The sequence below is a fragment of the Podarcis raffonei genome, chromosome 14, assembly GCF_027172205.1.
Source record: "Podarcis raffonei isolate rPodRaf1 chromosome 14, rPodRaf1.pri, whole genome shotgun sequence".
Lineage (NCBI taxonomy): Eukaryota > Metazoa > Chordata > Lepidosauria > Squamata > Lacertidae > Podarcis > Podarcis raffonei.
Window position 1 is genome coordinate 48,141,335 of NC_070615.1, and position 23,466 is coordinate 48,164,800.

Consider the following 23,466-nt stretch of genomic DNA (forward strand, 5'->3'; position numbering starts at 1 on the left):
AAGTTGGGAAATTTTAATGACTCCCTAGAGCTGAATGATTAATAATCATGTTCAGCTGTTTTAAATTTTAATTTTATCTTTGGTTGACAAGCTTAAATGCTTCACTGGAACAAGGATGGACTAGTGTATTTCACAGGGCTGGGCCATAAACGAGGAGCTTTCATGTTTCCCAGGAGTAAGTCAGAGCTATTAATTCTTTACAAGACGTAGTATAAAACTGTTCAACAAGGAAAATGATAGTAAATCACACTAAGTCAACAAATATTTTTTCAGATAAATTTTTATTTTACCCATTTGATTTGCCAACATGGTTTTAAAGTGTTTTACACCACTCCACACACTGAGCCTGTGTGCCACAAAAACACTTCCTGCAGAAAGTTGGCATGAGGAAAGGGTCGATGACTGGGGCAGCTCAGAGAAATATGTAAGCACCAGTGGCAAGACAGAGATTCCTCATTATTTAATAATTCACAATACATGTGAATAATAATAATATTAAATAATATGTACTGGAATGCAGAGAAAATGCAGCTGGAATCAGTATCTGCAAAGGAACACTTGGGCAAGGATCCAGAAAGAGAGATGCACTGTTTTTTTTGGGATCTTGGCAGCGGGGTTGTTGTTTTTGTTTATGAGCTCTCTATAATCTGGACAAATTACTCTTTTAAATACTTGACCAACATTTGATTTATTAAATGGACAGCTCTCTCTCTCTTCCTCACACGTGCACACACTCACACATAGACCCCATATGTCAGAGTGCTGCCTGTTCTTTAAAGACTATAAATTTTTAAAGTTTTTTAAAAATCCCACTGGGCAATCTAAACCAGCCCCTTGGATTCTTGCCCAAGTTAGGGTCAAAGCACATGTGATGTGGGTGTTCTATAACTGGAACTCCCAGTATCTTTTTCTATTACAAAAATCTGCCAAGGGCAGTTGATGTGGGACACACCAGTTTGGATAAGGGCTACGTCTTTCCAGCTACTATTTGTAAATTAAAAAGCTGTTAAGAATCATAGCTATAGTATTCCCACATGAAGTGTGGTTTGACCCTCCTCTGGAAGGAAGGAAGAAAGAAAGAAAGGAAGAGAGAAAGAAATCACAGACTTGTAGAGTTGGAAGGGACCACAAGGATCATTCTAGTCCAGGGGTAGGCAACCTAAGGCCTAGGGCCCGGATGCCGCCCAATCACCGGATGGTCCAGGAATCAGCATGTTTTTACATGAGTAGAATGTGTCCTTTTATTCAAAATGCATCTCTGGGTTATTTGTGGGGCCTGCCTAGTGTTTTTACATAAACAGAATGTGTGCTTCTATTTAAAATGCATCTCTGGGTTATTTGTGGGGCATAGGAATTCGTTCATATTTCCCCCCAAAATATAGTGTGGCCCACCACATGGTCTGAGGGACGGTGGACCGGCCCACAGCTGAAAAAGATTGCTGACCCCTGTTCTAGTCCAACCCCCTGCAATGCAGGAGTCTTTAATCCAATGTGGGGCTCAAACCCACAACCCTGAGATTAAGAGTCTCATGCTCTACCAACTGAGCCATCCCTCCAGTAATCAAAGTTCAGTATTTCATGTGGTTATGCTATAGCACAGGGCAGTGAGATTCTGCCCTATTTCTCACTAATAACAGATGAGATAAACTAGTGTCAAGACTGCAGTATGACACTCATAGATGGAATGCACCTCCATATAAAAAGAAAATTTGCATACAGATAAGTAGATGTGATGGAGCTGTTTGTATGAAGGGGAAGAGAAGTCTGATGCAAATACGCAATGGCCATTTGTTAAGTGTCCCTGATTATGTTAAGAGTGTGAACACTCAAACTGAAGGTCAGTTTCTAGATTTAGCTAGATTTTCCCTTTTGTGACATTTTCAAGTTTAGTAAAGAACTGTTCAGAGACACAGAAAATTCACATCAAGTATGCTTAACAGTTTCAGAGCTTCTTGCATTGTGCATAGTGCAAATGTCAATTAAACTAACATAATTACTACATACCCTGAAGTTTAATGAATTGCTAAGAAAATTCACTTACACAACATTTTATTTTGCTGGAAATGAGAATCATTAAGGAGGAAAGTATTTTGTTGGAATTAAATTTGCAAATTATACTGCTATTTTGCAGGAAGGATTCAGGCAGAGAAATATGAGCTTTGTACTCAGATATTTAACACCTGTTACGTACTTTTATGTGCTGGAGGAAGTGCTCACAGCAGGATGGCTAGCTTCAATATTAATTCAGTTTTACAGCTGTTATATTTTATCTGAGAATGTTTATGATTATATAAACTCATGGATCAGACTGAAGCGGGGGGGGGGGGGAGGAAATACCAGATTATTGTATTTTTTAAAAAAATGAAGTCCTAATATAGTAAGTTAATTTTGAAATGTCTAACAAGGCAACATGTAGTCACTTTTCAGACATCCTCGGAACCTCTTCTACTACAATTCATTTTCAATATAAGTTTATTCTTCTAGCCAAAGGCAATGACAAACCTGCAGCAAAAGTACCAATAAAGCAATACAAATCATACATCCATAATATGAACCAACAGGCATGAGGTAAGAGGGAGGTTACTAGAAATACCAACAAATTCAAATCCAGCTTGATTTCAAATTAAACCTCCAAAACACTACTACTATTTATAGTGATTTTATTTCAATATTTTTTTCCTGATTTCCCCCCCCCCCCCAGCTAGTGCGTAGAGGGCCACTCTGTGTGCTATACAGCCATTACTGTCATTCAAATGAAACCATATCACTTAAACTAAATGTAAAACTAAACATATATTATTATTTATTAAATTTATATATAGCTCTTCATCAAGAGATCCCAGGGCAGTTCTCAGAATAAAATACAAGATAAAACACAAGTAAATAATTAAATCAAAACAACAGATACACCTTGCCAGTATGTTGCAACTGACCTTAGAACTATTCAAAATAAAACACTGCACATCACCATCTTCACTCAGAATTCCTCTTTTACTACAGGAGAGCAAATGTAGCAAGATTGTGCCTTCTCCCTAACAGCCACAAGTGCCTTCAAGGAGGAAGAGCATTTGAGGAGTAGGGCTAGGAACGAGCTCTGAGTAAGACCTGTTTTTTTTAATCATGCACAATTATCTCATAACATGCTAAGGTTCCAATATAGTTTTGCTTAAAAGTCCCAACCCTGTGGAAGTATTTTTTTTAATGGACAAACAGAACTAGCACCTGCTCTTAATCTGTTCCTATTTGCTTCTCTCTCCTGCTCATTTCTAATATGGCCTGCAGCATATTTATATCCTAAGGAAGGTCGCAAGATAATCTACAAATAAAGTCATCAGTTCTCTGGGAAAGAAGGTGCACTAGGGAGATGTGCAGTTTGTTCCTCACCAACAGGCCGTTAATTACACCCTTGTGCAATAAAGCCTTCAGTCCCTTCCCCCACCCCAGATGATCTCTGGTAAAGAACATGCTGTGCATGAATTGCTAGTTCTGTAGCTAGAAGGCTGTTGCTCCACTCTCAAGTTTAGGGGTCAAAGGGTTGTTCAACAGTGGGTCTGCAAGGTGGGGCGGCTTAGCCTCTCCTCTTGAGAGGAGGCAAAAGGCTTCAGAGGACTCTGCCTGGTCCTTCCTGTAGGTGGCATCATCCCTATCAAGAATATCCTTCAGCAGCATCTTCAAACAAAAATTCACAGTGCAAACGGTAAAACGAATTTCCTTTTTTTTTTTTTACCAAAGGTAAGATTACCTAGCTCAAAATTTAATGCACTCTCTAATGGTCTTAGTGGCTCCAGTGTTCCTACTACTAATCATACCTGGGCAACAGTGGCACATAGGGTTGCCATATTCCCAAAAGTGAGTTTCCGGACAAAAAAATAAGTCCAGGTTTTCCCGGACGGTGAGCTTCAGCATCTCTTTTTCTAGAAAATAGCACTGGGAATATGGAAAAAGAAATGAAATGTAGGACAATGTCCTTAACCCTGGCATTACTAGCCTTACTGACTTAACCCAAGTAAATGATTTTTTGAGATCCAAGTCTTGATGGTGTTTTGCCAAACACATACCCTCTTTTACTTTGGCCTTAGGCCCCTCCTATTAGCAACAGAAACAACACCAGCTGACTCTGCAAGCAGCAGGTATTTTTCACGCAGAGACCTAAGGCATTCTTATTATTATTCTTCATACCATTCACTATTGTATGCTGCAACCCCAAAGAGTGTGTTCCAACTGAAAAAACTGCATAAATATTGTGACAGCTTTGCTGTATGCAGACACAATGGCAGGAGAACAAGGTTGCAGACAATAAATAACTCAGCATCTCCAACAGTTAAACATGCATTCAGTTTGGTAATTTAATTTCCTGTGGCCCCATATTAATTGGATATCAGAAAATGGGAAACAAATCTGGTAACAAATATAAAGAAAGATTCATTTCTTATTTTTCTGGTTATTTTAAAAATGAGATACTACTTAAGCACAATCAAACAGCTACTTTAGGAGCACATAGTGGAATTTTAGAAGATAAATTCTACAAGTACCATTAAAATGAATGGGGTGTGTGCAAGAACACTACTCTGCAGGAGAACTTTCAAGCGGACTACACCCTTTGACTATTTTTCTTTCAAAAGCAACCCACCACTCTATGCACATGAGGTGAGTCGCCAACTTCTCAGATATTAGAATAATAATAATAATAATAATAATAATAATAATAATAATAATAATAATAATTTTATTTATACCCTGCCCATTTGGCTGGATTTCCCCAGCCACTCTGGGCGGCCTCCAACAAAATATTAAAAATACATTAAAACATCAGACATTAAAAACCCTAAACAGGGCTGCCTTCAGATGTCTTTTAAAAAGAAGATAGCTGCTTATTTCCTTCACATCTGAAGGGAGGGCGTTCCACAGGGCGGGCGCCACTACCGAGAAAGCCCTCTGCCTGGTTCCCTGTAACTTTGTTTCTCGCAGTGAGGGAACAGCCAGAAGGCCCTTGGCGCTGGACCTTAGTGTGAATCTGCCCACTTAGGCTGGTCAATGGCTCTCCCTCATCAGAAAGGTTCAGGCTCAGTAAATAATCTGTGTAAGGAGAATCCATCCAGCTATTGGTAATCAGGACCCTCAGCTTTGTTTTGTTTCTTTACAAAAATGATTTATTTCAATAATCCAGTGGTGATACCAAATGAAATGAAGTTTTGTCCAAAATTACTGACTAGATTTTATAAAGCGTGTCTACTTCTCCAGTCTCTCCCTTCAAAGGAGTGTTAGGGTTGATTCAGATACAGCTTTACTGTTCACTGTATTGTACTACTTAAATGTGGATTGCACCAGTACACAAAATTATTTTGCAGTGAACTTGAGACAAAATATACTGAAATTGGATATTAGGATTTACAGCAGATTACTAACTTCTTAGTTAAGAAAACACTAGTTTATCCTAACTTCTTAGACTAGAACATAAGTTTTCTTGAAACAAGTATTAAAGAAAATGTTGATAGATTCAAGTGTAATAAACTGACATCTTTTACAAGAAGCTCCTCACTGACGAACTTGAGTTGAGAAAGGTCAGTAGAACCAAAAAAATTATGTTATCGGAGGCAGAGAAAGCAGTCCCACAGGGGCCCAAAATTTTGATAGAAGTATATTGTTAGACACACCTGCTGAGACTGAGTTAGCTTTACATAATTAAGTCCAGATTTTTCTCAGCATGGGCCTCTTGTCCGGTCATATAAACTGTTGACATGTTTTAAAATATGATGCATTATATAAATGTAACCAAACAACATTAGATAAATTTCCATGACTCAAGCAGGCAAACAACAATAATTCAAGGCAGCATGATAGCTGTGATGGATCTAGGACAGGGAAAATTTTAAAAAGCTCAATCCAGACTTTACAAAGCATTCAATAAAATATGAAACAACACACTATTTAAAAGAACTATAATACACACACAAATATGTATTCATATTTCCTGCTAGTAAAGGGCAGAGGAAAGAAAGAGTGTTGTGTTTCTGTGCCACAAAGTAAATTTTTCTGGGATGTGAGAAACCAGGTCAGCTGTGGCAACCTCCCCAACCCCACCCTGAAAAAATCATTTGTTACTAGGGCTGTCACTCAAATAAGGAAATCTTAATAAATCATATTAGTTCTAGATGATTAATTAATGAAAACTGCATATATTTGCATGAGAAAAAAGTTTCCCTTCTCATTCGGAGGAATGACTCTCTCCTAAAACAATGCAAGGCATTTGTAGTTAGGTATTTCTGTGTGTGGTATTTATAATCTTAAATCTGTAGACTGGTCTGCTGTTTTTAATAATTTATCGGATTAATCAACAAACATTTAAGCTTCAGTTGTGGCATTTTCATGCTTAGATTTGGATTCAGATAATCAAACTAGTCAAGCTTCTGTTTGTCCTTCACTGTGCTACAGCCAAGACCTGGTTGGCCTTCTGAAGTAGTGCTGATTTCAACAGATACAGTAAAGATTTTGTATTGGTATCTCCCTGATATAAACTGAACTGGTCACTGCAAAGTTACAATACAGGCGGCAACCATTTTAGGCCCATTGAAGAAGGCAGAACAGGGGTGGAATGGGGGACAAAACTTATATGCACTCCACCAACTTGTATCGGGGCCGGGAACCCTTGCAAAATGGTCGCTGCCTGTATATTAGAGACTGCAAATTCTCCACCTACTTGGCAGGGAATACAAGGTAATCCTACTGAATTTTGCTATCTGACTGGGACAATTTGATCAAATACCTGTTTAAAAGACATAGCATTCCTAGACATTATTATAGGATAACTGAAGCTGCCGCCATATAAGCACCTCGTTCAAGGCACTTTAAATAACCTTTTTGGAAGGCATCCCAGCTCTATCACCACACATAATTCCTCCTTAATTACCATATATAATTGTCTCTTTAAAGTTAGTTGAAAGCATTTCCCCCTCCGCAGTGGGTTATTCACTTTCCACTTATACCATGGCCTAATACTGAATTCATAATTTTAACAATTTGTAAACAGAACGTGTCATTCCTCCATCATGTGGGCTTTCCACGCAAACCCTGACTTCCAGTCACGGGCGGGGGGGGAATGTCCTCAGCTATAGGAGCCTGCTGCTCCCCCCGAGAAGAAATTGGTTTTCAAACTCTTTACCTTGTTGACTTGTTTCCTTTGCAAACAAAGTACAGCCAAACATCGTCTTCCGACAATGTTGGTATGCCAACCAACCAACCAACACACTTAGGTCCTAAGGAGGTTTGAGTTTCACATGCAAGAGGCAGGAAACAAAGAAAAATAAATAATAAGCACTGGCAAACCAGATTTGGTTTCACTGCTCTCCGGTATGATCCGAGGGTGGGAAAACTTTAGACATCTGGAATCTACTTTGTTTTTTAATAGAGCCCCAAAGTAGACTAACCAGTCAGGGGCAACACAGTGGTGTGATGGACATGAGGGCCCACAGGGAGAGAGTACACTTTACTAGGGCCTGGAGATCATAGGTGGCTTGTCCAAACTGCAACCCCATTCCCATGGAGGAGTCCAAAATATGACCGTAATATTTACTGTTTATATAGTGCTGTGGAACATCCAAAGCATTTGAGATAATACTAGCTCAATGAAGCTAACAACCACCCTACAAGGTACAATTATCCTCATATTGCTTATCAGCAGTGGAGGCTGAGTGAGCAGGTTGCCTAAGTCTGCCTATTGACCTGATGTCTACAGGGAGATTTGAAATGGGGACTTCCTAGTGATTTATAGTGCTATGATGATTTACACCAGGAAATCCATTTAGGACAGGGCGGGCCAACTTTCTTACCAAGTGGCTTGCAGGAGTCCTTCAACATTAACCCATGGGCTGCACACTGCCTTGCTGCGTGGTGGAGGGCATAGTGAAGCCAAAATTTGATGTTGGCACTAGGCTTTGGCAAGGAGGCGCGAGACTCTGGAAGGGGCCTAGAACCCTGCTACCTGCTTCCCAAAGCTGGGAAAGCATTAACTAGGCTTTGGGAAGGAGGAAGGTGGACTCCAGAACCCTATCAGAGCCTTGTGACTCCTGCCCAAAGCCCAAGTCCATTCTTACCCCGCTTTGGGAAGGCAGTGCAATGGCTGTTGTGGGGCATCAAATGTTGCTGAAGGCCACCTCAAAAGGTCTCGAAGGCCACATGCGGCCCTTGGGCCATGTGTTGGACCACCCTGATTTAGGAGACAGAGCAAACTATTGCTGATCTACAGTGTGAATGCTTAAATCAGCAACGTGGCCATCTCACCCACCTACCCGCCCCCCATATTATGCCTCGTTTGATCACTACCAGTATGGCATCACACCCAGAGAAAACAGTGGATATATAAATCTCCAGGAAACAAGGTAAAGGGACCCCTGACCGTTAGCTCCAGTCGCAGACAACTCTGGGGTTGCGGTGCTCATCTCGCTTTACTGACCGAGGGAGCCAGCATACAGCTTCCACGTCATGTGGCCAGCATGACTAAGCTGCTTCTGGCAAATCAGAGCAGCGCACAGAAACGCCGTTTACCTTCCCACCAGAACTGCTAGGTTGGTAGGAGCTGGGACTGAGCAACGGGAGCTCACCCCATTGCAGGGATTCGAACCGCCAACCTTCTGATTGGGAAGCCCTAGGCTCTGTGGTTTAGACTACAGCGCCACCGGCGTCCCCCAGGAAACAAGAGAACTTGCTAAATGTGACACACAGACAGGGACCTCTCTAGAAGACACAGAGCTGCGAAGGAGCTCATTTAGGCACATGTTTGCTGCAATTCACACTTCCACACCTTTCACCATCTTTACCTAAAGTGAATTCTATTCAGACATCTGTAGGAATTTTTCACTAACACTGGAAGCATGTAACAATTATTTTGAAAATGTGATTTTCTTTTTTTTAAAAAGGTTTAAAATTAGTAGCAGGGCATGGTGAAAGCCTAAGGAAGCATCCAATACTATTTTTAGACTCCAGGTTAAAACTTTTAAAAAAGTAAAGTTAACTCAGGATTTTCAAATGCTGTTGCTTGCTCTTTTTTCTATGGTGTGTTGTATATGCAGTTCATAGTATATTTTTTCAGTTCAGTTGTATACCACCCAGGAATCACTTTTTGAAGAGGAATAATAATAAATATTTAAATAAAATGCACCAGAAGCTTTTGAGAGTATTTTCCTGTTATGAGCATTTTGGCCAAAGCATACTAAGGGACAAACATATTCGCATTTCATTAGGGAGTCGGAGAAAACTTAATTCTGCCCTCTGCTGGTTCTTTCAGATACTGGAGAGTTGTTTACATGGCCCAGGTCAAAAGTGACCATTTCTAGATAAGGTACCATGTGCTAGCTAACATTTGCAATTCCCACCCACTCACTTTTATCTTTGCGGCTGATGCAAAAACATCTAAACATGCTTGTCATAAGGATCTATCCAGAACAATCAGCCCAAATAAAACAGTAAACAGAACACTTGGGAAATTGTGGGCGAACCCTTCTTTTTTTACTTCCTTGTTAAGAATGTTATCTCATTATTTCCTGTTTTCTTCTACATCAAAAGCAGAATTATCAGTCTTCTCATTCCTGAAAATACACCCCCCCCCCCGAAATAAGGAAGTCTTAGCTGGATCAGTTCTTAGAAGTCTTCCATCTTCTCCTCTTGGGGAAAAAACAAGATAAATGTAGATAACCAAATAACTTGAGAAGCTTTTCAAAATTTTGAGGTTTATTTTTTTCTTCAACTTCAGCCCTTCCAGAGGCTCAACTGACTTAAAGAGAGTGTAGCTCAACAACACAAAGATTATGATGCCAATAGAAAGCAATGCCAGATATTTCTGCTTAATAACTAAACACAAGTAATCGTGAACAATACCAGGAATGAACAAACACCACACTACACAACTTAATTCATCATATTATTTTATTTTATTTATTGTTTATTATTAAAATTATACTCCACCCTTTTAGCATTAGTTATACCAAAACACAGGTTCCAGTTGGCTTTCTTTGTGGAAAGCTGCTGCTTGACATGGCTTCTGAAAAGTTAGGTGGATTCTCATCTAAATAGTCATGCATGACTAAGTTCTTTCATTAATCTGCTCTTTATACTGCAGGTATTCACACTCCTTCAATTACAAGGTGTTATTAGCATCGGAAGTCACTTTAAGGTGTTTCCTTCAACCATGGAAATTTGTAATGACTATCCCATTATGTTATGAGTGATTTCCTGTTTAAAGTCTGCACTGAGAAAGGCAAGGAGTGATGCCCAGAGGATTGCCAGACGGTATGCCAATGATTATTGGCTAAAGCTGTGTCAGAGCATTCAACTCACTTGCAAAATGTATGAAGGCATGAAGAAAGCCTTTGGACCAATAGTCAGGAAAACCGTACCACTGAAAACCTTGTCTGGAGAGATCATCACAGACTGCAGCAAGCAGATGAGCACTATCAAGAACAGCACTTGCAGAAAAACATTGCTGACACAGCAGTTGACAGCATCCAGACTCTGCCTGTCTTTGGAAGAGCTGGATGTCCCTCCCTTCCTTAACTATCAGGCATAGGATAAAGCTCCAGGACAGGACGGAATCTCAAGTGAAGTGCTGAAAGCCAGCTTCAACTCCTCCCTCATGATGCACCTCCATGGCCTTCCCTTGCAATGCTGGGAAACAGGATCTGTGCCACAAGACAAGTGCGGCTCCAGCATTCCGGCCCTCTACAAGAACAAAGGTGACCACTATGACTGCAACAGCTACCGAAAAATCTCCCTGCTGAGTACTGTGGGGAAAGTCTTCGCCCATGTAGTTCTCAACAAATTACAGTTACTCACTGACAGGGTTTATCCTGAGTCACAATGCCAGTTTAAAGCTCAGAGGTCAACAGTCAACTTGATATTCACACTGCGTCAGCTGCAGAAGAAATGCTGAGAGCAGAGTCGCCCCTTGTACATCACCTCCAAAGACTTGACAAAGGACTTTGACACTGTCAACTGAAAAGGACGCTTCATTATTCAATATGATAGGATGCCCACCTAAGCGCCACAAGATGGTTGTCCTTCCACAAGAACATGTGTAGCACCTTCCACTATGACAGCTCATCCTTGGATGCCTTCCCTTTAAAGAGCAGTGTGGAACAGGGCTGTGTTTTTTCCAGAACAGCATGAGAGAATGTTATGCTAACAACCAATGCCAAGATGAAGGTCTACCAGCCTTGAATGTTGAGCGCACTGCTTCATTGTAGTGAGACATGAGCAACTTACTCCCGCCAGGAGCAATGCTTTAATGCCCTCCATGTGTGCTGTGTCAGAAAGATTTTGGGCATCACATGGCAGGACAGAACCTCAAACAATTATGTTCTCTCCCAAGCCCACATTCCCAACATGTTCATACTCCTGCCTCAGCTACGTCTACATTGGCTTTGTCATGTCCACAGGATGGAAGATGGCAGGATCCCCAAGGATGTGCTCTATGGGGAACTGGCATCAGGCACCAGGTTCTTTGGCAGACCAACTCTGTGTTACAAAGTTGTCTGCAAAAGTGACATGAAGGCTGGCAACATTAACCCCACCATGTGGGAATCCCTTACAGACTACTATAGCACCTGGAGACAGTCAGGTTGTGTATCCACAGCAGTGACAAGAGGAAGAATGACCGCTGGGAGGAGCGCAGAAAGAATAAATGCCATGGTCTTCTTCTTTGGCGATCACTCGTAGCCGAGTAAGATTGTCTTCCATAAACATGGTTTTAACAATGAGTTCGTAAGTGACTGTGGAGGCCAATTCCAGACCCACATGTCCTTCCACAGCGGGGACATTGGTTCCCAGGCAGGAGTTGATCACGGTGAGGGTTTGCCAAGCGTGCCTTCCTCTTAGCACGTTTCTCCCTTGCGTTCTGAGTTTGAGTGTCTTCAAAGCCCATGACACCTTTGGTAAAGGCTGTTCTCCAACTGGAGTGCTCACAGGCCAGTGTTTCCCTGTTGTCGGTGTTTATACTACTTTTTTTTAGGTTTGCCTTGAGACAGTCTTTAAACCTCTTTTGTTGAGATATAGGTTTTTTGTTGCAGCTGTGGCATATAAAGGCATTTGGTTGTGTTGATGCAGGTGTACAATGGCATATTTTTTTTAATCGTGAAAATGTCATGGTACACCTGCATCAACACAACCGAACGCCTTTATATGCCCCAGCTGCAACAAAACCTCTCTCTCCCATATCGGTCTCTACAGCGACAGCAGGCACTGTAACTATCTAATAGTTTGACTTCGCCCCCAAAGATACTGTCAGCGCTGCCCAAGGTCCCAGCTCACACAAGACCAACGCTGCTTCTTTCTCTAGTATAAAAGTCTTTATTGAAGTTCAGTTTCACTTCCACACGCGCAGCGTGCAACGCTACGTCTGTACCTTAGACCGCCGAAGCTCCATCTGAATCTCCTCCCCCCTGACACCAGTTTAAGATTCTAGCCTTACTCCACCTCTTCCTCTGTTCCTTCCTTCTCTGGGTCCTCCTGCTAGTCGGAGTTTCAGCCCTCCTAGATTCTTCTGACGCTGAGTCCCCTGACTCTTCCCCCTCCCTCCTTCGGGCTTTCGGACCTGGCTCCCAATCCGGGTCTTCTGCTGTCCCGCGCTCCTGCACATTTGAACTTGGCGCGCGCGCGCAGCCTCCCACTTTCCTTCTGACCGTTACACTTGTGTCACTGCTCCCTCCTTCGGGGGGGCTAGCTGGACCCGGCCTTCCCTCCGTTTCCCCACTTTCCGATGGGGGCGTGGTTATCCCTGACTCATCTTCTCTCCCCGCTGGAGGAGAGGCTGGTCCTGACTCATGTGACTCTTCCTCCCCACTGTGCTCTGGTGGGGGAACTGGTCCTGATCCTCCGCTGCTCCCTTGGGAGTCCCCGCTGGCCCCTTGTTTCTGGAGCGTCCCCCCTGGGACCCCCCTTGCCCTTACCATAGGCGCCCCCTTCTGAGAATCTTCTGATTCGCTGGAGAAGCTCATGGAATCTCTCGGGTCACTGTCATATTCCCCTACGCTCCCCTCGGATTCCTCTCCTCCGCTCTCTATTTGCTCTCTCCCCTGTGCTTCTGCTCCTGAGCCTCTGACAGGTACACTCTTCCATTGTCTCCCAATATGTAACAATGCCAGCCAATCCTAATATGTTATGAGCAGTGTTAGAAATTGAGATATGAAATCTAGGAGCTTTCTTAAACCTAGGTTACTAGCACATCAGTGGAATGTCTAGGCGCGCTTTTTTATAAGCTGAAAATGAATGAACTGCAATTAAAATATTATGTTCATTTTTCATATGGTCTAGTCCTTCCCTGCCCACCCCCCTAATATTCTTAAGAGGGTCTCTTCTCCAGTCTTCAGAGAGTAGCCGGACGTGGAGAGGCAGAAAAAGGTTCTCCCTTTCCTTCCACTCTGCAGTTTTAATCTGAAATCTTAGGTGCAGTACTGAGCCCAGAACTCAGAAACTGCTCACGCTAATGAAATTCCCTGTCACAAAATGCGCCTAAAACAATGGGAGTTTCGAACACTGGTTATGAGTGATTTCCTGTTTAATGTCAGTTGAAAATGATACTCCAAATAGTCCTCAAAATAGGACTATACTCAAAATAGATACAACGTTGACCAAAAGAGGACACAGTTTCATCCTTTATTCGTCAAACCTGACTGCTAATACTGCAGTAATCACTTACATTCCAGAGTACTTTTTGAGCAGAGGACATATAACTTGCCCATCCAATTGCCATTTCAAACAATGGTGAAGAATCCCAGCTATGCTCCATATTGAGAATATTGCTGTCATTTTGCTATCACTCCATTTTGAGGGTTATGTCACAAAAAACACATGTTCCCCAGCTTGGAAGGCAATTAATTACCTCCCTCCACACTAAAAAGTTATAAGCAACCATTTAGCCTGCCTGTGTGTTCTAGTCCTCAGTACTGCTGGAGATCAGATACTGGAGCTATTTCAAGTGGTAACCTATATTTTGTAACATGCTAGCCTTCTGGATTTTAGAGTGGAAACTGGGTTGCTGTTGGGAAAAAATAAACACCACCTTTGTGTTTATCTGGGTCCTGTAATTGGCTGTAGCCTGTCATGGAAGCTTTTTACTTTTAACCACCCCCTCTCCCTTTTATCCCCTACTGGAATTTTAAGTTGTCCCCCCCACCCCGGCCCAATATCTAATTACAGTAAATCATTATTTGAAGTCTGGAACCACTCACTTACCCTGGCATATAATTATAAAACCCTGGTATTCAAATATAAGGCTTTGTTCTTCACCAAACTTTCTAAAATGTACAACCCTTTTAGCTCTTTTCTATCAACCAAATGTTATGTAATACTTTGCCTCGAATCATTAAAGCTGCATGACTTTAAGAGACTTAATGCAATTTCAGTGCACATGGAAAAAAATGACTTATCTCCATTTTGAAAAAAAGGACTTATCTCCATTTAATCATCTTATTAAATACAAAATAACTAACTGCACAAAGGTTGTGTGAATGTTCAAAGTGTGTGCTGCAACCTTTTTGGTTTATTGCTGCTTTGATATGTGTTTCTAAAGGTCTGGTTTAGGGTTTCTGATCTCTCACTTTTTCTTCACTTGCAAACCTCTTCAGGGATTCAAGGCACAAATAGTGTTGCCCACTTTTGCAGGAGGACGTCTGGCCTGAATATAATTGGTTTCGCCTGCTTTATGTCACCTTGTTATTGGATCAGTGCAGCCATGACGTTGCCTCCCTCCTAAGTACTATTCAGAAACTGAGAGCCAGACTCCAGATTTACACCCTACCCCTTCCCATTCTCATTCCCTCTCGCGAGTGAATTGCCTCTTCTGCATTAACTGTGGTTAAGGGAAATGTCAGCACTCAACTTCCCTGCAGTTACTTGCTGAACAAGGGTTCCCACTTAATTTCAGACCATGTATTTGCTACAACAACCATGTTGAAACTAAGCAGATCTGTGGTTGGTCAGTACCTGGATGGGAGGCTACCTGTGCATCCTACAAATGCCAGCTTGAGAGTGGGAGACAACTATACAAAATAAACCAGGAATTTGGGAGGAGTAAATAGGCCAGGATCCATACACAGAACCAGTTCCATGAGCCCATGAGGGATTTAAATTTGCTTTTCTATAACGCAAGTCCCACTCCTCATACTGCCACATGGGACGCTGCTTTTGAAACTGCAAGGAGTTTGTGATATTGTGCATATGCATATGGGGCCACCGAGTTAAGAAAGAAAGAAAGCCATTTAGGAGAGCATAAGGAGACAATTTGTAACCCAATCATTCATTTTGTATCACTATGCATAGATTTTATATGCTCTTGTTGAAAGGATTGTCAGAAAGTCTGGCTTGCATCAGTCCCACACCAACTGAAGTAGGTCTCCCAATATTAACCTTAACTCTAAGAACTTGTACTTTAACCAACCTGTTGAAGTTATCACCATTTAAACCTAATCCTAAACTTCCTGGAAACAAGTTTCATTGAAATAACTGGAATTTGCCTCCACTTGGTGCTTCAGGAATAAAATTTGGTAGCAAGTTCAAAACAGATGACATATTCTGAACATTTACCCCGAAGGCACACTCCATTGTCTTCTGAGACAGATGGAAGCCAACAACTCTTGAGGAATCTTCAAAGCTATTGAACTTACCTAGTTAAATAGTTTAGTGCCAACTCTGATGGTGATGGTTTCTTAGGTTCTACTTTCTTAACTACGATCCCTTTTTCTCGCATTAATCTCTTTTCTTCCTTCTTGCGCTCTTTCTTCAGCTTTCTTTCCAACGTCCTCTTTTCCTCCGGAGAAAGCTCTTCATCTGTATCCTCCTCCGGTTTCTTTTCCTGAATAACAAAAGTACAATACTCAATCTACTGTTTATTAGAAAATGTCCCAGTTTCTATGTTGATAGGCAGGGTGCATGTGAGGGGAGGGTCTAAATGCTGGAGAAACATCAGGGTAGGCTGTATGGTATCTCTTTATGAACAGCACACAGATACATATTTGTTCCCATCTTGTCAATGGAGGCAAAGCCACCCACTGTCAGGAGACATCTTTACCTCATACAGCAATGCTCCTGTGTGCAGAATGAAAAGCAGTCATTCACTTATATGGGAGAAAAGAAAAGGGGTGCATATAGAGACACCACTGAGGTGAGTAAAACAAACAAGCTTCCTGCTCCTGGAGTAAGGGGTGAGTTTTGCTCACTCCACAGCCCACCTACTTCATTCCATCAAACTGAATTTTAATTATTTATGAAAAACTTATTTATATAGTCAAACCTCGGTTCCCAAACGCTTCCGTTTTGGAATGTTTTGGCTCCTGAACACTCAAAACTGTTATTTTGGGTGTTCTGGGTTTTGGGTGTTCCGGGTTTCAAATGTTTTTCGAAAGCAGAACATCTGATGCGGCTTCCTCTTGAGTGCAAGAAGCTCCTGCAGCCAATCAACAACTGAGGTTTGACTGTACTGCCTTCCACATTAAAATTATAACACAAATAAAAGAGAGACAATAGTCCAAGGCAGAGTTAAATCATAACCAGCACACTGTGACAGCCACTGAGAACTGAACAAGCTTTCATTTGCAAAACCCCACCTATTCACTACATTATCTTCACTGTGGTTTCCATTCCTTCCCTTGATGCTACAGCGTGACAGCATTTTGCTTTCATGAAAGTGAGAGAGAACTTATGCCATAATAAACCTTTTAGTCTTTAACACAATACTCTTTGTGGCTTTTGCCGCAACTAGCACCTCTGCAAAATGAATGCTGAAAACTCCCTAGGTGAGGTACGTCCAACATCCAACAGGTTGCAACCCACCATCCAATATAAAAAACTGGCAGTGATCCACCACACTCTCCCATGGTCATTCTTCAACTTAAACATATTATATTTAGCTGGGGAAACCCAGCCAGATGGGCGGGGTATAAATAATAAATTATGATTATACAATAATAACAAATTATTACCCCCACACCAGCCCCTTCACAGGGCCGCTGGTGCACATGGGAAGCCAACACGCCCCAAAATGTCCACTTCCCCCTTTACCAGATAAAAAAGTGACGTGGGAAGGGGCAGCAGCGGCTTACTTTTGAATAAATGCAGATAGGCTGGAGCTGGAAAGGTGGGGAAATCTCAGCATCCATGCAGAACTAGGAGGGAGAGGGTTTTCTTTCCATGGGAACTGGCGGGAGGGGGGAGAGCGAGGAGAAACGTCATGGTCTCTCTCGCGTGCTTCCCTTCCCTCGGCTCCATTTCCTGGCTGGCCAGCTGACCGGGCACCTCCGCAGCTGCAGCCCATGCGGAGCCCGCACATCTCATTTTTGCCTGCCTGCTCAGGGTTGCAGCTTGTAGGGGGCGGAAGCAGGTGTCTTGCGCCTGTCTGGGCTGGCCAGCTGACTGGGCGTCGGGCAAAGCTGGTGGCCGAGCGGGGTGCTTGAAGCGGCCATGATGGACCAAAATTTTCAAGTAATCCCCGAGTCAATCGTGGTCAACGCATTGGACATACATGCCCTAGATAAATAAAATTAAATATTCATTTACAAATTAAAAACATTTTTACTTGGGTTACCCACATCAGTTTAGTGGTGCCCAAGGAAGATTTCATCTCATACATACATATATCTCACATACATTGGACATAAAATTAGAACTAAAATAAAAACAGACAGATAGGCTTGCTTTGGTCATAACAGCAGAAAGCTAGCAGCATGTTTTCTCAGAATTAAATCCTACTGTGATTTAAGTGATATTTGCTTCTTATCAATTTTGTTTCTCTATTTAGAATAATTATATCACAAGCAAAAACAATAAAATTCAGCAATGCAAAGAGCAAATACACATACAAAAAGCATTAAAAGCATGGAACTACCTGTCAACACCTCCATGCTGTTAGGATTCAACCTTCATTCAGCTCATTATCAGTTCTAAGCACCTGGATCACCTCACCTGACTCAGCTGACAATGAGAAACAGGGACAAGTGCCACCAGCACATTCATTGCACATCACCATAAATCTTCTAATGACCCCACCCTGAGGTTTCACAGAGATGTTAAAAAGCACGCGAGGAGAACTGAAAGCTTACAGGACCCTGCAGCACAAATGTTGAGCAGACATCTTTGAATGCTGCTTTCTGAAATCAACCTTTAGGTACGAGTGGAAACACCATAACGCTGTGCCTCCAACTCCCACCTCATCTCACTGTACATGCTGCACTGCATTTATCAATTTAGGATTAATTTCGTTGTTACTTTCTTGCAATAACCGTATGTGTCGCTTGTGTGTCCAGTGATACTGTGGTGTGACAAATTTTCAGAGAAGCATGTGACTGTCTCACACAAAAGGCCTCACCTCTCTAGGAAGCATGTTTTAGGGTTCATGTGTGAAGTAGACACACTTGCAGGTTCCGACACAAATGTAACATGATGTCCATGATTTAACTTCACAGCATGAATTGAATAAGGCATCCGGGCTTGATAGTATTCTTCCATCTGTACTAAAAGAGAATTTGAGTCGACAGGTGCCCCTTTTAGCATCATTTTACACGTTGTGTGTTAAGATGAGCTGTGCTTCCCATATATCATAAGGCAATTGTAGTGTTTATGGGGTGGGGGGAGAGATATGGAAGTAAGAAGTTGAAAGTCTTGGGAGATGAATAAATTGGCTCCAGACCAAGCCATACAGTTGTAGATCACTGTTTCTTTTTGTACCATCATGCAGCAGAGTACTCCAATCAAAGTGGCGGAGGCGTTAACCTTTCTATGCTTTTGATTTAGTTCCAAGGAATTTGTTATGTGTAAAGCTGGAGGCCCTGTCTATTCACAAGAGGCCTTTGTTTTGAATTTGGAAAATGTCTAGTCAAACTGAAATGTAGGTTCACTGTGGACAAGTGAGAACCTCTTTGATCCAATTTCAACTACAAGAAGAGTATATCAAGGATGTGTGTTTTCTCCACTTCTGTTCACTCTTTTAAAAGTGATATTTTACTTTAGCAATTGTCCACTTTTGTTAAACTAACAGTGGTTTCCACAAACACTGAGCTCTAGTTTTTTTAAGGCCAACTCTGTTATCCTGTTGCTGATTGGAGCTGCAATCTGGATTAAAGATGCTGGGCCATATGTGGATGCCGTGCAGGCACTCATCCTCTGGTCTATTCTTGGTGTTCTTAAAGGAGTTGGGGCTTCAGCTTTTTATTTGTAAGTTGGATTTCAACCAGTGAGCTCTAGCGCTCATTACCCTGAACCTTTCGATTTCATTATACTGTAACACAGTTGTACATTCTTTTGGCCAACTATGCTTTGCATCAATGAAAGCTGCTTTGGAACAAGATATATGCATTGGGCTTTTCACCTGAGGCTTTGATAATAATGGGTGCTAATCACGCTAAAATTAGGGATTTAGACCTCCAAAATATTTGATATCCAGCAAATATGCCTGCTCCCTGTTAATAATTTAATCCAATTGTGGGATTAAATTGACAAAATACTTAATAGAATCATAGAGTTGGAAGGATCATCTAGTCCAACTACTGCAATGCAGGAATCTCAGCCACAGCATCCATGACAAATGGCCATCCAACCTCTGATGAAAAACCTCCAAGAAAAGAGAGCCCAGAACCTCCCAAGGGAAACCAATCCACTGTCAAACAGCTCTTACTAGTTTTTCCTGATGTTTTGTCAGAATCACCTTTCTTGTAACTTGAAGCCATTGGTTTGAATCCTAGCCTACAGAGCAAGAGAAAACAAGCTTGCTCCATCTTCCATGTGATAGCCCTTTAGATATTTGAAGATGGCTATCCTATCTCCTCTCAGTTTCCTCTTTTTCAGGCTAAACATACCCAGACCCTTGATCAGCTTTGTTGCCCTCCTCTGCACACGTTCCAGCTTGTCAACATTCTTCTTAAACTGTGGTGCCAAGAATGGATACAGTATTCCAGGTATGGTCTGACCAAGGCAGAATAGAGTGGTACTATTACTTCCTTTGATCTGGACACTACTGTTGATGTCACTTAAAATAACATTTCCTTTTTTGCTGTTACATCACACTGTTGTCTCACATTAAGCTTGTGGTCCACCAAGACCCCTAGATCCTTTTCACATGTACTACTGACAAACTGGGTGTACCCAGTCTTATTTTTGTGCAGCTGATTATTTCTCCCTAAGTATAGAACCTTACATTTGTCCCTACTGAAATTCATTTTGTTAGCTCAGGCCCAGTTCTCCAATCTGTTAATGTTATTTTGAATTCTGATTCTGTCTTCTGCAGAATTAGCTACCCCTCTCAGTTTGGTGTCATCTGCAAACTTGATCAGCATCCCCCTAATTCCTTCATCCAAGTAGTTTATAAAGACATTGAACAACAATGGAGACAGGACAGAACCCTGCGGCACCCCACTTGTCAAGTCAGAAATTAGGATCTACAGGGGAGGTTCTTCTTTGCTTTCTGATAGTGGTGGAGGACTGAATGGCTAGGATGGCAAGAGGTCCTTCTTTTGTGGGTGTGCCCAAACAGCGGCATCCCCTTCTCTAGGAAGTTCAGTTGACCCCTACTCTTAATCATCTCTTATTTGGTCAAATTGTTTGTTCTGACATGTCAGGTTGCGTGTTTTTAATAGACTAGCACCATTTTTCTGCTGCTTTGTGTGTTTTTTAAAGCTTTTATGGCTGTATTGATTTTTTGTTTGTTTGTTTCTTGTGGATATTTTTGAAAGTTGCAAGCTGTCCTGAGCACCGCAACTGCAAAAAAGGCAGAGGACACCTTTTCTAAATAACTCAGTTTCCCACATTCCATTTCTAAGGGTACACACACAAAAAACCACACTTCAGCCTCCTGATTGGAGGTTATGACTAATGCCCTACACACACCCTACCTGTAGCTACTATAGCAACCCTCGCTGTAAATCTTGAGTACAAGCAGGAAAAACAAGACGATGCCCATTCCTTTTAGAATTGATTAGATGTCAGATACCTTGTTCCTGAGCCTGGCTGGATGTTAACCCAGCTTCTTAGTGCTAAATGTTCACTCTGCTTTCACCCGTGTCCCACCTCCTCAGTTTGTTACAGCGCAACTTTGAAAGATATGGGGGAAAGAGACATTTTTAAATAAATAACTGAACAGAGGTCAAAAGCATGACACAAAGATTCACCCGTCACATGTTGCACAGGGAGATGATAAAACATCTGAGGTCAAAGCCACATTGAGATCAAAGTCCACAGGAGTTTCACCACTGGCTTACCTGATATTAGGGTTGATTGTAAGCATCAAAAACAGGGAAAGCAATTGTTGGCAGAATATTTAAAAACTGAAGATGGGGGTGGAATCAAGATCTCAAATAAAATTAAGGAAATAATTGTATCACAGGATGCAGAATGTTCATACAATAAGCCATTGTTTAGGGAACACTATTTAATGAAACAAGAACCAAGTGGGTGTGGGGAGGGAACAGCAAGAAGTTTGCTTATTGCCAAACTGTTTCTTAAAGATTATTTTAACAGCTAGGCACACTTGACTTAAGTCTTCTTTGTGGAACAATCTAATTGTTTGTATTTGCCTCAGCTGCAAAGCGTTTGAATTAAAATGAGACTAATTCCTTCATGAGAATGTGTCTGATAACATAGGCCTTCCTTCTTTCCACTACAGTATATGCTTATCACTTCTCTCCCTCCTCCACATTCCTCACATTATCAAAAATTTCTTTATTTGCAGTCCTCCTCAGTCCCCCCCCCCAAGTGGGAAACAACCAATACTATACTGTGGTTCTGTGGCAAGACCCCAGCAGAAAACACAGACCCTTGTAAACATCTCCATTTGGAAGATACGGTAATCACATCCCTATATTTATACAAGCTATGTGCTGTTCTCCCTTGTCATGGGGTTTACCCAAGTGAGTAAAGGATTCCTTCATCCAGGTAACCTACAAGGGAACAGTCAGTATTTCAACTACAGTGGTGCCCCGCTAGACGAATGCCTCGCAAGACGAAAAACCCGCTAGACGAAAGGGTTTTTGGTTTTTTGAGTTGCTTCGCAAGACGATTTTCCCTATGGGCTTGCTTCGCAAGACGGAAACGTCTTGCAAGTTTGTTTCCTTTTTCTTAAAACCCTTAATACAGTTGTGACTTGACTTCGAGGAGCAACTCATAGCACGCGGTGTGCGCCTCCGTAGGGGCAAGAACGCGTGAAGGCGGGTTCTGAGGGAGAGGGAGCTTTGTTTCGGCGAAAAATAGCAAGGCGCGCACACTTCCCTCCCCACAACTCCCAGTTAGGGAGGCCAGGCTCCGGGGCTCTTCGGACGGGGCTCCTTCCTTCTCCCCCCCCCCCAGCGCCCCAGCGGTGACAAGAGCGCCTGCCCGGGCCCTCCAGCGCTCGCCCTGCGAGGGGCGCCCCCAACCCCCAAGCTGCATCTCCGCGTTTTCGAACCCCGCGACGTCGACGGCTGCGGCAAGTTTGCCTCTCGGTGTGTGTGCACGTGAGTGTGTGTTCTCCTCGCCCCGCTCGAGTTAGTCCCGGCGCAGCGCAGGCAGCAGGTGAGGCGCCCTTTGAAGAAGAAGAAGAAGAGTTTGGATTTGATATCCCGCCTTTCACTCCCTTTAAGGAGTCTCAAAGCGGCTAACATTCTCCTTTCCCTTCCTCCCCCACAACAAACACTCTGTGAGGTGAGTGGGGCTGAGAGACTTCACAGAAGTGTGACTGGCCCAAGGTCACCCAGCAGCTGCATGTGGAGGAGCGGAGACGCGAACCCAGTTACCCAGATTACGTGACTACCGCTCTTAACCACTACACCACACTGGCTCTCTTTGGCAGCGCGGGAGCCACCGGGGACGCGTCCCCGCGCTTCTCTCCAACGGGCTGGATGCACCCCTCTCCACTCGCGCGCTTCTGGCTGGCTGGCCGGCTGCAGCAGCAACAGGGGCAATAGGCATCCACCGTCGCCGACGCTCCCTCCCTCCCTCCTGCCCGCGGTGGGCGGCTGGCTGGCTGGCGCTCTCGCTTTCTTTCGGGCTGCTGCTGCAGAAGGGATTTTTGCACTTACCGCGGCGACAGCAGCAAGATGGCGCCGACTGTAGTGCAAAGGGTCGGAGCAAGGCGAGCGGAACCGATCCCGGGGGCTCAGGCAGCAACCTCCACCCGCCTCCCCCCACGCCCGCCTCTCCCTCCCTCCCGAGCACCCCCTTTTTTTGAGGTTTTTGAAGACTTTGGTGATTTTTGAAGCTTTTCCAAAACTTTCCCGACACCGTGCTTCGCAAGACGAAAAAAATCGCAAGACGAAAAAACTCGCGGAACGAATTAATTTCGTCTTGCGAGGCACCACTGTATATTAAGGCAAGACATACAAAACTTTCAGATTCAAGCCTCCTAGCGCAAGTATTTAAGAGAATGTGAAATATTTTTATAACTTTTCAAGCACCACTAATTGCTCTGTGCCTTCTGCTCTTAATGATACCCTCATCCACTTTTCTGCATATTGTGGCATA

General features: G+C 42.8%; 1 protein-coding gene across 6 annotated transcripts in view; it reads right to left on the minus strand.

Annotated features, from left to right (window-relative positions):
• Positions 1–23,466, minus strand: part of C14H7orf50 (chromosome 14 C7orf50 homolog) — a 145,430-nt gene that overhangs the window by 16,922 nt on the left and 105,042 nt on the right. For all 6 annotated transcript variants that reach the window (XM_053364544.1, XM_053364542.1, XM_053364540.1 and 3 more), the window contains one exon: positions 15,651–15,838. In XM_053364544.1, coding sequence (XP_053220519.1) covers positions 15,651–15,838 — 188 coding nt within the window. The remainder of the gene's footprint in view (positions 1–15,650; positions 15,839–23,466) is intronic.